The sequence below is a fragment of the Callionymus lyra genome, chromosome 1, assembly GCF_982586985.1.
Source record: "Callionymus lyra chromosome 1, fCalLyr1.hap1.1, whole genome shotgun sequence".
NCBI classification, from domain to species: domain Eukaryota; kingdom Metazoa; phylum Chordata; class Actinopteri; order Syngnathiformes; family Callionymidae; genus Callionymus; species Callionymus lyra.
Genome location: NC_141818.1, coordinates 36,573,402 through 36,589,250, shown reverse-complemented (window position 1 = coordinate 36,589,250; position 15,849 = coordinate 36,573,402). Strand labels below are relative to the sequence as shown.

At 41.3% G+C, this 15,849-nt stretch overlaps 2 protein-coding genes across 2 annotated transcripts; one reads left to right on the top strand and one right to left on the bottom strand.

Annotated features, from left to right (window-relative positions):
• Positions 1-859: 859 nt before the first annotated feature.
• On the bottom strand, positions 860-2,207 carry rln3b (relaxin 3b). Its single transcript, XM_087783529.1, has 2 exons — positions 2,023-2,207; positions 860-1,122 (listed from the first exon to the last, which is right to left on the bottom strand). Exons 1-2 carry the CDS (start codon positions 2,195-2,197, stop codon positions 860-862), a joined length of 438 nt encoding a protein of 145 aa, XP_087639655.1. The 5' UTR covers positions 2,198-2,207.
• A 4,042-nt stretch (positions 2,208-6,249) lies between these two features.
• On the top strand, positions 6,250-15,401 carry rfx1b (regulatory factor X, 1b (influences HLA class II expression)). The gene is made up of 17 exons (XM_087805649.1): positions 6,250-6,400; positions 7,100-7,436; positions 8,818-8,903; positions 9,868-9,941; positions 10,021-10,300; positions 10,361-10,542; positions 10,618-10,737; positions 10,943-11,064; positions 11,218-11,336; positions 12,343-12,446; positions 12,519-12,670; positions 12,776-12,873; positions 12,936-13,085; positions 13,154-13,365; positions 13,420-13,573; positions 14,898-14,943; positions 15,011-15,401. Exons 2-17 carry the CDS (start codon positions 7,121-7,123, stop codon positions 15,166-15,168), a joined length of 2,373 nt encoding a protein of 790 aa, XP_087661775.1. The 5' UTR covers positions 6,250-6,400; positions 7,100-7,120; the 3' UTR covers positions 15,169-15,401.
• The last annotated feature ends 448 nt before the right edge of the window (positions 15,402-15,849 follow it).

Here is a 15,849-nt window from a genome sequence, read left to right as displayed (position 1 = left end):
ATGTTGCAACTTGCGTAGAGTGTATATACATTCCAGTTTCTGATTTTCAAGGTGTTCTTTTGGGTGCAGCGATAGCCTAATCAACCCATCCTGTTGGCTTTGGCCCCTGTGCGTCATGGTGTCTCTCCTGTTGTGAAGACTGGCTTCAGCGTTCCTCGGATATATATGGTGCTCTGCTTCTGGTTTCTGTGATCATTTCCAACCCCCAACCTGGAGGCCCAGTGGGATCACTCTTTGTCTGATCTCTACCCTTCGACCTGTTGTCATGGAGACACGCAAACCACCCCACCACGATAAGGTGGCAAACCTGCAGGGTAATCTGTTCATCATCTATCATTATTATACACAAAAATAAATTAGTATTGGTATTCACAGTTTAAAAATCACTCACGTTTACATGAATTTATTTATTTGGATTGTTTACGCCAACTTTAATTCACAAGCAACTTGTTATATTTTATTCTTTTACCACAAAAAAAAGCCTGTGGTGTTGCAATGAACCTTTTCTGATTGTATTATTTATTCGTAGTAGTTCTCTCAATCCTCTTTGGTTTTCACATACACATGCAGGCAGTAAACATTTATAATCTGATGTTTATTTTTTTTTATGTTCGTGTTAATGTTGTAAATGTTGAATATTGATTTTCCTGAATCTGTGACTTTTTACGGATTTTGTCCATGCTAAACACCCGTTTTATTTTCATTTGAAGAAAAGACAGCTTTGTAACAATAATACAATATTTTATTCAGAATAAATAACAACTTTGTACCAACTCAACCCACACAATTTAGTAAACACCAAAATGATATAACTCTGAAGAAGGTTTTGAAGGGACACGTGATGTTAGGTTTTTCCCATTTAGCACAGGGAGCTGATTTCACTCTTGCTGCAGCCCCACTTGCAACAAGCGTTAGACAGGCCCACCACCACATCTCGACCTTTCCTGTCAGAACTTCGGAGAGCTTCCAAAACTTCCTCTAAGATGGGTGAGCGAGACGAGCGGCTGAATCCAGCGTTCAGTGTTTCTTCTTTCCAAAATTGTGAACGTGCAGCATCCTGCTCGCTGGTCAGCTGAGTCATTGAATTTGTGCTCCAGGGATCAAATCTCTCCTCTCCAGGAACTGTTCAATAGAAAAAAGAGTGTTTCATTTTAGTAGTTTTAATTGACATTTTTTTTGTTTACTGACAACTTACAATATTATTAAATTAATTTATTAAGCCAGTCTGTGAGGCTTTAAATTATAACATATTTTCTCTCCCATGATGTTCACCTGCGCCTCTTGATACCTCAGGACACTTGTCTCGGTCATTAGATACACAAAAAAGAAGCCTGGAAATAATTTATGTGAAAAAACTACTTCATAGTTATAATAATGCTGGTCCAGGTTGCATTAAACAATATTTTAAATCCTCAAGATGGTATTGACTTATCAATATCAGGGTTCCCCAAACATTTTCGTTGCATCACAGATACATAAAATGTGGAATTATATTCACAGACTGACCTTTAGATGAAAAACAGTAAAAACGAAATGAAAGAGAGTTTGTGTTTCACTCATTTTCATTAGATTAATGGTTTATTTTAACCGGTCTTGACGCTGAGTCACAGGCTAATATTACTTCAAAAAAATTACTAACTATGTTCTAAATAAAACACAGTTCAGACAGTAATAATTAATAGAACATAAATGATATATATTTTTTCTTTATAAGCGGCTTGGTCACAAATGCATCACGGCTGAAAAATACTTAAAGGACTGGGTGCAGATACTGAAATAAAAAATAGTAACCATCTTGAATAACCCTTGAGATTTTTGGGAGTTTAATTTCATCCTCATCAACCTCTTTGTAGTAAAATTTACCATGTAATCAAAAGATAAAACTATTCCAGAATCTGTGATTTGCAGCATAAACTCTTTCTATCCGCACCTGAATTTACCCGGTTAAGTATTATGAACACAACAAACCTCAAAACGATTCTGAAAAGTACAGAAGATGAAATGAATATCAGGCACATTTACCTGTTTCGTCAACGCTTCTCCTCCAGCGAGAACCTCCACATGTAAAGATGACCGCCCGGATGAACTCTCTTCCACACAGCTTCACACCGTAGAAAGATGGATGCACTTCATTGGCCCGCGCTCTGTCTACCAGTGCGACCAAGAGGCAGATGGTAAATATCTTCGCCTTCCACATGGTTGAAGATTCAGAAATGCTTTGGTTCTGCCTGATCATTTGTGGATGACTCTACCTTATATACCAAAGTCAGAGCGAGGCTGGAGAAGATAACCACTGGAGACCTTTAGATACAACAATGCACAAACGGTGACGGCAAAAGTTTTGATTAAGAAGAAGCCGATGCTACACGTCGAGTCAGTCCAAGACAATCTAATCACGTGTGACCTTTTATTGGCCTTTCCGGTCATCGTCTCATGGTCGTAGGGGGCGGAAATCAGAATGGAGAATTGGATGGAGATGAAAATCTTGTCACCTCAAGCAGGTTAAAGCCACTCGCCCTCCTCCCACAAACGCACAGTATTTCAGAGGTCACACGTTAATATGGGTGTGAGTCACATTAGGTGACTGGCTGTTATCGTAAATGCTAAAGTAGATGATACCTGATTGGCTTGTTTACTGCAATTTGACGTGGCAGAAATCTTCCAGTTCCAACTCCTGCATTGATTTTAATTTATGGTTTAATATTTATTTTTTTATAAATAATTGTATTTAGGTCATATAGTTACATTTTGTTTATAGGTTTATAGGTTTTCTTCTGGAACTCTGGTTATAAGGTTAACTGTTGTGTTATCTCTGGGTCAAGTTGACCCGGAGGCCAGCAATAAAATTGGTTTGTGGTATCCCTTGACACAGAGGCAACACAAGCGATACCGCAAACACATTTGTTTTCAGGCAAAAGGGTCACCTTGAACCAACTATTTACAGTGCCTTGCGAAAGTATTCGGCCCCCTTGAACCTTTCAACATTTCGCCACATTTCAGGCTTCAAACATAAAGATATAAAATTTTAATTTTTTGTCAAGAATCAACAACAAGTGGGACACAATCGTGAAGTGGAACGAAATTTATTGGATAATTTAAACTTTTTTAACAAATAAAAAACTGAAAAGTGGGGCGTGCAATATTATTCGGCCCCCTTGCGCTAATACTTTGTAGCGCCACCTTTTGCTGCAATTACAGCTGCAAGTCGCTTGGGGTATGTCTCTATCAGTTTTGCACATCGAGAGACTGGAATTCTTGCCCATTCTTCCTTGCAAAACAGCTCGAGCTCAGTGAGGTTGGATGGAGAGCGTTTGTGAACAGCAGTCTTCAGCTCTTTCCACAGATTCTCGATTGGATTCAGGTCTGGACTTTGACTTGGCCATTCTAACACCTGGATACGTCCATTTGTGAACCATTCCATTGTAGATTTGGCTTTATGTTTTGGATCATTGTCCTGTTGGAAGATAAATCTCCGTCCCAGTCTCAGGTCTTTTGCAGACTCCAACAGGTTTTCTTCCAGAATGGTCCTGTATTTGGCTCCATCCATCTTCCCATCAATTTTAGCCATCTTCCCTGTCCCTGCTGAAGAAAAGCAGGCCCAAACCATGATGCTGCCACCACCATGTTTGACAGTGGGGATGGTGTGTTCAGGGTGATGAGCTGTGTTGCTTTTACGCCAAACATATCGTTTTGCATTGTGGCCAAAAAGTTCGATTTTGGTTTCATCTGACCAGAGCACCTTCTTCCACATGTTTGGTGTGTCTCCCGGGTGGCTTGTGGCAAACTTTAAACGAGACTTTTTATGGATATCTTTGAGAAATGGCTTTCTTCTTGCCACTCTTCCATAAAGGCCAGATTTGTGCAGTGCACGACTGATTGTTGTCCTATGGACAGACTCTCCCACCTCAGCTGTAGTTATCTGCAGTTCATCCAGAGTGATCATGGGCCTCTTGGCTGCATCTCTGATCAGTCTTCTCCTTGTTTGAGATGAAAGTTTGGAGGGACGGCCGGGTCTTGGTAGATTTGCAGTGGTCTGATACTCCTTCCATTTCAATATAATTACTTGCACAGTGCTCCTTGAGATGTTTAAAGCTTGGGAAATCTTTTTGTATCCAAATCCGGCTTTAAACTTCTCCACAACAGTATCTCGGACCTGCCTGGTGTGTTCCTTTGTCTTCATGGTTCTCTCTGCGCTTTAAACAGAACCCTGAGACTATCAAAGATCAGGTGCATTTATACGGAGACTTGATTACACACAGGTGCATTCTATTTATCATCATCAGTCATTTAGGACAACATTGGATCATTCAAAGATCCTCACTGAACTTCTGGAGTGAGTTTGCTGCACTGAAAGTAAAGGGGCCGAATAATATTGCACGCCCCACTTTTCAGTTTTTTATTTGTTAAAAAAGTTTAAATTATCCAATAAATTTCATTCCACTTCACGATTGTGTCCCACTTGTTGATTCATGACAAAAAATTAAAATTGTATATCTTTATGTTTGAAGCCTGAAATGTGGCGAAATGTTGAAAGGTTCAAGGGGGCCGAATACTTTCGCAAGGCACTGTAAATACAGAGGTTATTTGAAACAAACAAACTTGGTAACAAACTGCAGAAAAAGGTTTGTCTAGTGATACAGAAAGAGACATAAGTAAGTTTGTGATGCTTCTCAGACAATGTGTTGATGTTTGGAATAACCTACCAGCCTAATTCCATCAAAACATGTGTGCAAATGTACCTGTATATGTATATTATATATGTATATTTTAGATTTATGATAACTTGTTAGATATCCTCATGATCCATATAAGCACAATGACATTTTCTGAAAATGCATATTTAGATGTAATCTTATGTTTTTATCTTTTCTATTCATTTAATTTAAAACGGTCAAAACAGGAGTCCGTTACGGTCGCTCCAACACGCCGTCACTTCCTGTTCCCGGGTCTTAATACTTCGCTTTGTGGAGAAAAATGGTCAATGCAGAGTGTCACGGGTCTTTTATTCGCCGCTTCATGTCAAACAAAATACAAGCTTTACGATCGATCGGGCGCACTTTCTCCCGGCGACTTTACAGGTCAATAGCCCCGGGAGAAAAAGGTCTGGAGTTGTAGAAACATCGCGATATTTAAGGAAAATTTCCCGCCCCGGGCGTCGTCTTTTCCGGGGCAAATGGTTCTTTCAACTTACCTGTGTCTCGATCACCCGCAGAGCCATCTTCCTAACTTGCCCTCTTGCAATCTATCATTCAAATGTTCTCGGGTGGGGCTCTTCGTCTTCCAGCACCCCCCCTCCTGGATGTGAAAAGGCAGACAAACAGACATTTTTAAAATAACCAGTGTCATGTCTCTAATTCTGTTTCAAGCTTGTCTTGAAACAGTGTAAATCAGTCTGAGTGAAATGTTGATTGTGAATGTGTATTCAAACGTTTAAGCTCTTAGATGCGAGTCATTTATACTTTATATTTTGATTATCTTTTAGCGATCATTTAAGTATGGCGTATACGTATAGTGTATAATAGTAGATCATTTATTTATGATATTTATTTATTATATATACTGTATATATATATTACTTATTATAATATAATATTTATAATATTATAATAATTATAATAAATAGTAGATCATTGATCTATGTTCTGTCTTTGTCTTTATCTTTAGACTTAGATTGTGTAATTGTGTTCTTTCTCTTTATTTCTCTTGTTCTTATTTTATTTTGATTTTTTTTTTTTTTTAATAAAAAATTGCTGTATGTATTGGCTATTGGAAAAAAAACAATTTCAATAAAGTTTTACCTTACCTTACCTTACCTTAATAATTTTTAATCTAACAAATTTTTGCTTTTAATTTTTTTTACAATATGCTGAGTAAATACATCGGTAATAGTTATAATAAATAATAAAGTTATCTAAGGTAAAATGTGCCAAAAGTTTCAAAAAAGGTTGCTGGCCCCGGATATAAAAACAAAAGCACATTAAGCAGGTTTAAAACTGTCAGAAAGTGATTTCTGATCAAGTATTACGTCGAATGTTAAAAGTAAATCCTGTTTCTATGTATATTCTTTTTGCTCAGACGTGTTGTTTTCGATCACTAACTTTCGAAGAGAGAAAGTACAACTTGTTTGACGACCTGCTGGATATATATATGATGGACAGATATTATCGACCAATCAGGTACAGGTTTTTTAGGTGACGCCGCGATCCCCGCTGACGTCGACCAATGAGCGCGCAGCGTAGGGCGGGGTGAAGAGAGGAGGGTAGCAACAGTTGCCCCGGTGAAGGAGAGGCGCCATAGTCGCGGTAGTCCTGGCGACAAGAACCAAGCAACAACCATCAACAACTCAAATCAAAAGAAAAATAGAAGAACCGAAGACAATTCTAGGAGAATCAAAACACAGGTGAAAATGAAACGTTAACCGCGGATGACATTTTGTTGCTTTTTTCCACGGCCTTCCGAAGTGAAAGTGTTGACGCTTCTTCAGAAGAAGCTCCGTTGTTATGACGATGTCAGGTTTTTTTTTTTTGATAAGCGCACAAGATGGCGGGCGTGTCGAGGAACTTGCGCTGGTGGTTTGATAGAAAACGTGGACTTCTTCCAAAAAGTACAACGTGACACTTTTTTCCGGTTGATCGTTAACCTTCCTCACGAACCAGTAGTAGCTCAAACGCCCTCCTAACTACACGTGTCAAGCTAACAGAGAAGCTAATAAAACTCTTCTCAAGAGTTGACATGAGTTGTTGGACGTGTCATGGAGGTTGCTGGTTTGAAACCTTCGACGCTTTGACTCGGTTGGTTTCATAATGTGTGGTGACGGGGAGAAGTTTTTATGGGTCAGATGGTTTAAAGTCCTCGTGGACTGTCTCACATGATTTAATACAGATTTATGTTTTGAATGTTGCATTTCCAATGAATTAAAAGTGAAAAGTGCTTTCACTTGTGAAAGTAGTGACCTACTTTCTTTTTTTTTTTGACTGAATCAGGAAAATACAGCTTTGACGAATCGTTACTTCCTCTTGGATACACCAGAAAAATGTGCCTAAAAGAACATTGTTATTAACTGTCAATCTATATCACTTCTGTTTTTTTTTTTGGACAGAATCCTTCCCTTTCGGTCGCTATGGCAACTTCTGGATATTCAGAAGAGCTTCAACCTCAGCAGTCGAACAACATCACCATAGCAACGCCTTCCGTCGCCACACCCTCCCCAGCGAAGACGGGACACTTCCTGTCCGAGATGCCTTTGACCTCCGTGTCGATAAAATCCGGCGAGGAGACGCATTGTTCTCGTCCGCTGACGGCGGCTCACGGCCAGAATCCAGGGGTACTGGCCACTGCCGCCCGACAGTTTGTGACCCCACAGATTCAGCACTCGCCCGTGCAGACAAACAATGGCCAGAACATCTCTCCCCAGTACATCATAGTGACAGTTAAAGGTAAGACATTAATTCAGGTTTGTTGTTAAACACGTCTAGATTTGTGAAGGATCATTATTTTATTATAAAAGTAAGAGCTGTAGCTACTTTAAAAACATGAAAAACAATTAGTAAACAAGAGATGCACTTGATAAAAACACACAAACTATACAAAAGTTAGTTTCCACAACTATCTTTTAAAGTTAAATAATGATACAAGAAAAAGTTTTATGACATCAAAAGAATCTTCAGGAGACATTTTGTAAAGTGATTTAATTCTAAGGATAGGGAATAGTATTGAATCCGGCCCGGGTGAGGTTATTTTTGGGCGGTCTATTAGTGGGTGTTTTTGCTGACCAGTGTCAAGTTACACCAGACTGAGAGATGTAAAGGCTGAGGCGCTTGTGCTTTTTCAGAGTCGCAACTGAGCAATAACTACAGGTACATGTGTTTTGGAAGGTCGTTGTCGTCGCCTTTCAAGAAAAGTTAAAAGATAAAGCGAGGCTTCTAATTGAAAAATCTTTAAAGCTAAGTGGTTATTCGTTAAAAGTAAACATTAGTTAAAGAAAACATTTAAATATACACCAGGGTTAAGTAGTTTAGTTATGTTTCGTAAAGCAGTTATATTTATATTTACATAATATTTATTTAACATAACTGAAAACAATTAGTTGGCAACAACTTTATCTGAAAAGAAAATAAGTAATGTTTATTATTTTGGACAGTTCTTCAACTTTCTGATAGGCTTCGACTAGTTATTTGTGGCTCAAATTATACCTCAATAATATTTATTGATATCTTTAAAAAGGAAAATTAAATAAGTCAAAGTTTGTTAAAATGTTCATCACAAACACAATCGTTTTTAAAACATTTAAGCCAAAGAATATAAATATATATAAATATATCTGCGTGTTATCTTATTTTATTCTTTTATTCTGCACGACTCCCACGAAGTAGCAATAAAAGTTTCTGATTCTGATATGAAACGTTCATTCAAACTGACTTTATTGCACTTCTAGATTTGATATCAATTTAAATTGCTTTTTTATTTTGGAGTTTTATTGTATTTGTCATTTAACTGTATTACATGATGTTTTTGGAATTGTAAATGGATCTTGATTTTAAAGGCACTCTGAAACCAAATGTATTATTATTTCCGGTATGAATCACATGTTGTTTTTTTGGTACAAAATGATTTAATTCTACATTTGTCAGTGTTAATTCAGTAAAAAGGGGAAAACATAACCATAAGAGGTGGACAGAGAGTAGGAAGTAGAATGAAGTTTTGCTTTGGTTTCTATTATGATCTTGAAGAAGTGTGTTGTGAGTGACTTCCACTCATATTTTCATTTACTGTTCATTCGTCTCATGATTGTAATTTCCCCGTGACGTTGTTTATCAGAAGGTTCTGTGCAGTCCAGTGACAGTTTGTCAGACGCTAGTCCTCCTGGACCGGCTCTTCCTGCTCCAGTGCAGACGAACCCACAGGTAAGATAAGGTGACCTACAAATGAACTTGTTTATTTGTCTTGTCAGAGCTACTTAAGTCGTCTTTTGCTCTGCGGTCTTTGTCTCTGTGGTTGTTGGCGTTTACTTACAGTCCAGAAAGAAGATTATTTTGTTGTCAGCTCTGTTTACGGACCTTCCATGATGTTCGTGATTTAGCTGCATGTTTAAGAGTCTTTGCAACCTTTTGGTCTTGTGTTATTACTTTATTTTTTATTCTGTTTGTGGTTATACAATTGTTTATATGTATATATGCTACTTATCAGAGCAGGGGTGTCACACTCATACTGGGGGCCAACTGAACATTTGAACAGTCAAGCCAAACAAAGGTATATTTACTTAACTGTAACAGGAAGTATGAGCCTGACTGCAACATTTTAATATGTATTCCTTAAGGCTTGATGTGTCTTAACCAATTAAATTAAATTTAAAGACTGATCTTATCTCAAGACAATTTACAGTCTAAATCTCTACATTTTCCACGATCAAGGCACTGGAGAGCTGTCAATCATAGCTGACTGATCCAATACAAAGTGGGTCACATGACACACATGTGTTGCTTTTTCCCAGCATATCAGCAACATGAACCTTACATGTATATTTAGTTCACAGCATGAATCTCTGGAGTCAATGCCTTAAATGTTTTGGAGAGATTTGTTGCTGCTGATCGATCAATAAGGTTAAGAACTGCAGTACTCTTACTCGCCTCAAGGGGTGAACTGTGACGGGTTATTTCCAGCGATCTAGGATTATTATTTCTTTCTTATCATTTTGATAGACAATCTTGTGTTTTTCACTTTTAGATCCAAGTAAGCATTATTTTTATAGTTTGTCTTTTTCAGTTTTTGGATCCAAAATCAAGTACAATTGGGAAAAAAAACATCTTTAACCAAAGTTCATGTTTCTACCAGAGTTTGTATGATGATTTGTCTACTTCCTGTGTCCAGGATGAGTCGTCGGTTTACTCCAGTCAGGTTCAGTTCGTGGACGGAGGAGGCAACACGACTTACACATCAAACATGTGAGCAGCGAGGAGAAATCATCTTCGTAACCTTGACACGTCATAACAATCGTTTTCCTGCCGTCTCTTCTCTCTTCAGCCGATCCAGCAAGTTTCCGTACTCCGACTCCCTGCTCTACGCGCAGTCCACGCCCACGTCCTCCTCCAGCTACTACGACGCCACCTCCAGCTCCAACTCGGACATCGGCGCGTCTCTGGCCTCTCAGCCGGCGGCTGCGGCGGCCGTCGGGACGAACGGCGGCGGCGGCGCTCCCGGTGTCGGCGCCGGATACGCCCTCCAGACGCCTTACATGCTAGGAGGAGCCGGAGGAGGCGTTCAGAGCTTTTCCAACCCTAACTCTCGTGCTCCGCCCGCAACCGTGAGTGTGTGAAGCTTCTGCAGATCCGAGGGTCGAACATTAAACCTCCCCCCCTCTCAGGTGCAGTGGCTGTGCGAGAACTACGAGGGGGCCGAGGGGGTGAGTCTGCCTCGCTGCACCCTCTACTACCACTATCTGCTGCACTGCCAGGAGCAGAAGCTGGAGCCTGTGAACGCTGCTTCCTTTGGAAAACTCATCCGGTCGGTCTTCATGGGTCTACGTACTCGAAGACTAGGGACCAGGTCTGAACACCCGACACAGATCCTCTCGTCATAAAGTCGTCTGCAGACAAACTTTTATTTTCTATGCTTTTTCAGAGGGAACTCCAAATACCACTACTATGGTCTTCGGATCAAATCCGGCTCCCCTCTGCTCAGACTGATGGACGAACAGCAGCACATGGCCATGAGGCAGCAGCCTTTATCTCAGAAGAGCAGGTGTTTAAACCCCAGTTCCATGAAAAACCTCTATTGTCTGATCATTATGAAAGTAAATCAATCATCAGAGTATGAAATGGTTGAATTTACGGAAAATTTCCCCAAGTCCCCGATCAACCTGTTTGTTTTTGGACTGTGGGAGGAAACGTACAAGTTCAACACGGAAATGTCGTCTATAGATAATTAACTTATTAATGTCTTGAAGGCAAAAGCTGGTTCAGAAAATGCAAGGCGTGAGCAATGGAACGCCCATCGGGACGGCTCAACAACAGGCCGCCGGACTGAGTGACATCTCTGCTCAGGTTCAGCTGTACCAACAGTTTATGGGTGAGAAAATAATCTTGGGCACTCCATTGACACAAACCCCGTTTAAAAAATGGTTCCTTTAACAAAATTTTGAAAGTTTGTCAAAACTGAACCATTAAAGCATGAACTTTCTGTCACAGTCTTATCATGTGCTTTCTATCTTGGATCTTGAAGAGTCATCCCGGCCGCTGCCAGACTTCCCAGAGATTGATCTGCAAGATCACGAGTTGCCTGATGGAATTCTTCTGGAAAATTTAAAGGCATTCCAGGCCTATTACAGAGAACACTGTGAGGTAGGGGTTTAAGATCATGTTGATACACTAGAACATCTCCACATATTCTTCACTGTATTGATATTCAACAGGATTTTGTTCACAATTCACATGCAAATATACAAATGTTTATTCATGTCGCCACTAGATGTTACCTTTTTATTGCCAGTGTAAGTTTGAATGCTGTGATTAATCAATTCAGACAAAAGTTAAGAACAAGAACAAATATAACAAAATTATTTGGGGTGTTTCGACCAATTTTAGTCTCAACAATCTGATACAATTTATTTCCCCCCTATGAACTTGAAACCTAAATTCGCCACTAGTTCTCAATGTTCCTTTTGATCACACAAAACGATTAAATAAAAAGATTGTTTCTTCCCATCTTTAGCTCGTCCACTCATTCATTGTTCATTGAATTAAAAGAGTAATAGCATAAACTTCTATTTATCGTATGTATATAAATAGCCTCTTATAAATTGTTTTGAAGTCATGCGGGTCTCAAAGTGTCTGCTTTCTCATGACACTGTTGATCTGCCAAGAGAACGAATAGAACAAAAGACGTGTGTGAAGAAACGAGTATCAAGGCTGTTGATTACGCATTACTCCCAACACTGGTGATGACTGAGGACAAGCGGATACAGTCAAATCCAGCAGCATTTAAAGTTGGATGTTTGGACATATTTTGGTTTCAAAACAAATGAAAGCAGTCACGCCTTCGTCAAGAGTCATGTGGTCTGTAAATACTACAACACCAGAGTCAAGTACTCGACAATACTACAAATATATCCCTATTACTACAGTATAATAATATATCGTATTGTTGCCCCTGTATCTCGATGCGTATATCCAGATTCTTGATAAAACACACACCTACCTGGAGATATGAACACAAAACCAAGTCTTGTTTTCCATTTACTGGCCTGACTTCAGACTGTAGGTTGATCTACAGCAGCTTCTTAAAGGCCACAGTTGGTTTGGATCCAGCGAGAAGGTCCTTTGTGACTGTTGTTCCTGATCTCAACAGGCTATTCTTGACGTGATGGTCAACCTGCAGTTCCCTCTGGTGGAGACATTGTGGAAGTCCTTCTGGAGGTTCAGCCAAAGTGGCACCACAGACTCACTAAACCTGTGAGTGACAGGAACAAAGAGCTGTGAAGAACCAGTGTAGGATCCTAACACTGTTCTGTCTTTACCCTGCAGCCACAACGAGTCTGAGAAGCGTTTGCCGAAGTCGTGCCTGGTGCTGCTGTGCAAGTTCGAACCGGTGCTGCACTGGACCCGGCGCTGTGACAACCTGCTCTACCAGACGCTGGTGGAGATCCTCATCCCGGACGTGCTTAGACCCATTCCCAGTAAGTCTGGGAAAGATGTTGAAGATAAGATGGAGGAGACTTTGAGTCATTTCAATACAAAAATTCACTTTGATTTGAAGACTTGACGGGTGTGGTTGTCCTCAGGTGCCTTAACTCAAGCGGTCCGTAACTTTGCCAAGAGCCTGGAGAGCTGGCTGTCTGGTGCCATGATGAACATCCCGGAGGAAATGGTTCGCCTGAAGGTATTTGTCTGCTCGACGTTTCCCGGTTGACTGTAAGTTCAATGCACCTCACTGTCCTCTAGGTGGCGTGTGTCTGTGCCTTCTCCCAAACCCTGCGGCGCTACACCAGCCTGAACCATTTAGCTCAGGCAGCTCGCGCCGTCCTGCAGAACTCAGCCCAGATCAACCAGATGCTCTCCGACCTCAACCGGGTGGACTTTACCAACGTGCAGGTCCGTCTGCTGTGGTTTCCTGGTCCCGGGCACACGACCTCACTCTGCATCTGACCCCCCACCCTCAGGAGCAGGCATCCTGGGTGTGTCAGTGCGAAGACCTCGTGGTCCAGCAGCTGGAACACGACTTCAAAGTGACCCTGCAGCAGCAGAAGTCTCTGGAGCAGTGGGCCTCCTGGCTGGAAGGTGTTGTCACACAGGTCCTCAAACCGTTCGAGAACAACCCTGCTGCTCTACCCAAGGCTGCCAAGGTCTTCCTGCTCAACTGGTCCTTCTACAGGTGAGGCGGTGACTGAAGGTCATTCAAATGTGCTAATGGAAGTCTGTCCCTCAGCTCCATGGTCATCCGTGACCTGACCCTGCGCAGCGCGGCTAGTTTCGGCTCCTTCCACCTGATCCGCCTGCTGTACGACGAGTACATGTACTTCCTGATCGAGCACCGGGTCGCCCAGGCCAAGGGAGAGACGCCGATCGCCGTCATGGGAGAAGTACGTCCATCTTTACTTTACTCACAGACGAGGATGATTCATGATGCAGTTGTTGAGTTTTCATTGAGGTTTCGTGATACCGTTGATGAGGTTTCATGATGCGGTTGATGAGGTTTCATGATGCGGTTGATGAGGTTGCATGATGCGGTTGATGAGGTTTCATGATGCGGTTGATGAGGTTTCATGATGCGGTTGATGAGGTTTCATGATGCGGTTGATGAGGTTTCATGGTGCGGTTGATGAGGTTTCATGATACGGTTGATGAGGTTTCATGAGGCAGTTGATGAGGTTTGATGATGCAGCTGATGAGGTTTCGTGATACGGTTGATGAGGTTTCGTGATACGGTTAAGGAGGTTTGATGATGCAGTGGATGAGGTTTCTTGATGCAGTTGATGAGGTTTCATGATGCAGTTGATGAGGTTTCATGATACGTTTGATGAGGTTTCATGATACAGTTAAGGAGGTTTGATGATGCAGTTGATGAGGTTTCGTGATGCAGTTGATGAGGTTTCATGATGCAGTTGATGAGGTTTCATGATACGTTTGATGAGGTTTCATGATACAGTTAAGGAGGTTTGATGATGCAGTTGATGAGGTTTCATGATACGTTTGATGAGGTTTCATGATACAGTTAAGGAGGTTTGATGATGCAGTTGATGAGGTTTCGTGATGCAGTTGATGAGGTTTCATGATACAGTTAAGGAGGTTTCATGATGCAGTTGATGAGGTTTCATGATATGTTTGATGAGGTTTCATGATACAGTTAAGGAGGTTTGATGATGCAGTTGATGAGGTTTCATGATACGTTTGATGAGGTTTCATGATACAGTTAAGGAGGTTTGATGATGCAGTTGATGAGGTTTCGTGATGCAATTGAGGAGGTTTCATGATACGGTTGATGAGGTTTCATGATACGGTTGAGGAGGTTTCATGATACAGTTGATGAGGTTTCATGATGCAGTTGAGGAGGTTTCATGATACGGTTGAGGAGGTTTCATGATACAGTTGATGAGGTTTCATGATGCAGTTGAGGAGGTTTCATGATACGGTTGAGGAGGTTTCATGATACAGTTAAGGAGGTTTGATGATGCAGTGGATGAGGTTTCGTGATGCAGTTGATGAGGTTTCATGATACAGTTAAGGAGGTTTGATGATGCAGTTGATGAGGTTTCGTGATGCAATTGAGGAGGTTTCATGATACGGTTGATGAGGTTCCATGATACGGTTGAGGAGGTTTCGTGACGCGGTTGATGAGGTTTCATAAACTTTGATTCATCTAATGAACGTGGATTTTGTGCGCATGAGTCACTGTTGTTGTTCCAGTTCTCCAGCGCCGCACGCAGCCGGACATGTCGTGATCTGGAGAAAGGTCAGTTTGAAGCGTCTCTTTTCTCCGTCATCATCATCATCGGACGACTAACTGTGTTGTTCCTCAGATGAAGAGGAGGACGAGGAAGAAGAGGAGAGCGAGGACGACGGGGGAGACCTGGTGATGCAGTCCGGGTCTCTGGGCAGACTGGACGAGGAAGAGAAGGAGGGGCCTCCAGCCAAGCAGCCGAGAAGCAGCTTGACCCTGAACACACACAACCCCTGAGTGACCCTTGTGTTCCCCCATCATGTGTGGAGGTCACGGACCTTCTTCTCTTGTGCCTTCCAACATATTTATTTCCTTCCTGCCTTAACTTCCGAACCCGTCTGCTGCTCCGGAAACTGGAATCTATGCAGAGAAGTTTATCTTTCATGTTCTCGCCTGATAAGATTGTGCCTCAGAGATTTTAGCAGCTTGATGAACTTTTCTGTGTCAGTGATCAACGAATTAAAGCTCAATCATGATGTTCTTCTCATTTCTCCTTCTACTCAACACGACACGGTTTCCCTGGCAACGCACAGCTGGCTGCAGCATCTGTATATAAGAAGTCACAGAGGAGTCAGTCTAGTGTTAAAGGCTGAAGCAAGTGATAAACGTATACATAGGGAACGGTTGAGATACACTTTCGCAGCGAGGACGTTTTTTTAGGTTTCCATTTTCAAACACTCAAGAAAAGGAAAGTCGCGTTCGCAGCATATTAACCAATCAACGCCAGAGATACAGCGACATATGCAGAGGAAACATGTCAAGAATAAAACTCAGTTGAGAGGATCTCTCACTTCAACATAAAAGCTCGACCATAACACCCGTGATTCACCATTTTGACTCAAGACACTTTCAGCTGCGGCTCGATAGTTAGTCGCTGAAAATAAAAACACATTTCGATTTATTTTTTTTAACTTCGTC

Excerpts from the sequence above, each read along its gene's own strand:
- rln3b (XM_087783529.1), bottom strand. The coding sequence starts at position 2,197 with ATGTGGAAGGCGAAGATATTTACCATCTGCCTCTTGGTCGCACTGGTA. Across the intron at positions 1,123-2,022 it reads GAGAAGCGTTGACGAAACAG|TTCCTGGAGAGGAGAGATTT; the intron begins GTAAATGTGCCT and ends TCTATTGAACAG.
- rfx1b (XM_087805649.1), top strand. The coding sequence starts at position 7,121 with ATGGCAACTTCTGGATATTCAGAAGAGCTTCAACCTCAGCAGTCGAAC. Across the intron at positions 8,904-9,867 it reads CAGTGCAGACGAACCCACAG|GATGAGTCGTCGGTTTACTC; the intron begins GTAAGATAAGGT and ends TCCTGTGTCCAG. Across the intron at positions 13,574-14,897 it reads CGATCGCCGTCATGGGAGAA|TTCTCCAGCGCCGCACGCAG; the intron begins GTACGTCCATCT and ends TTGTTGTTCCAG.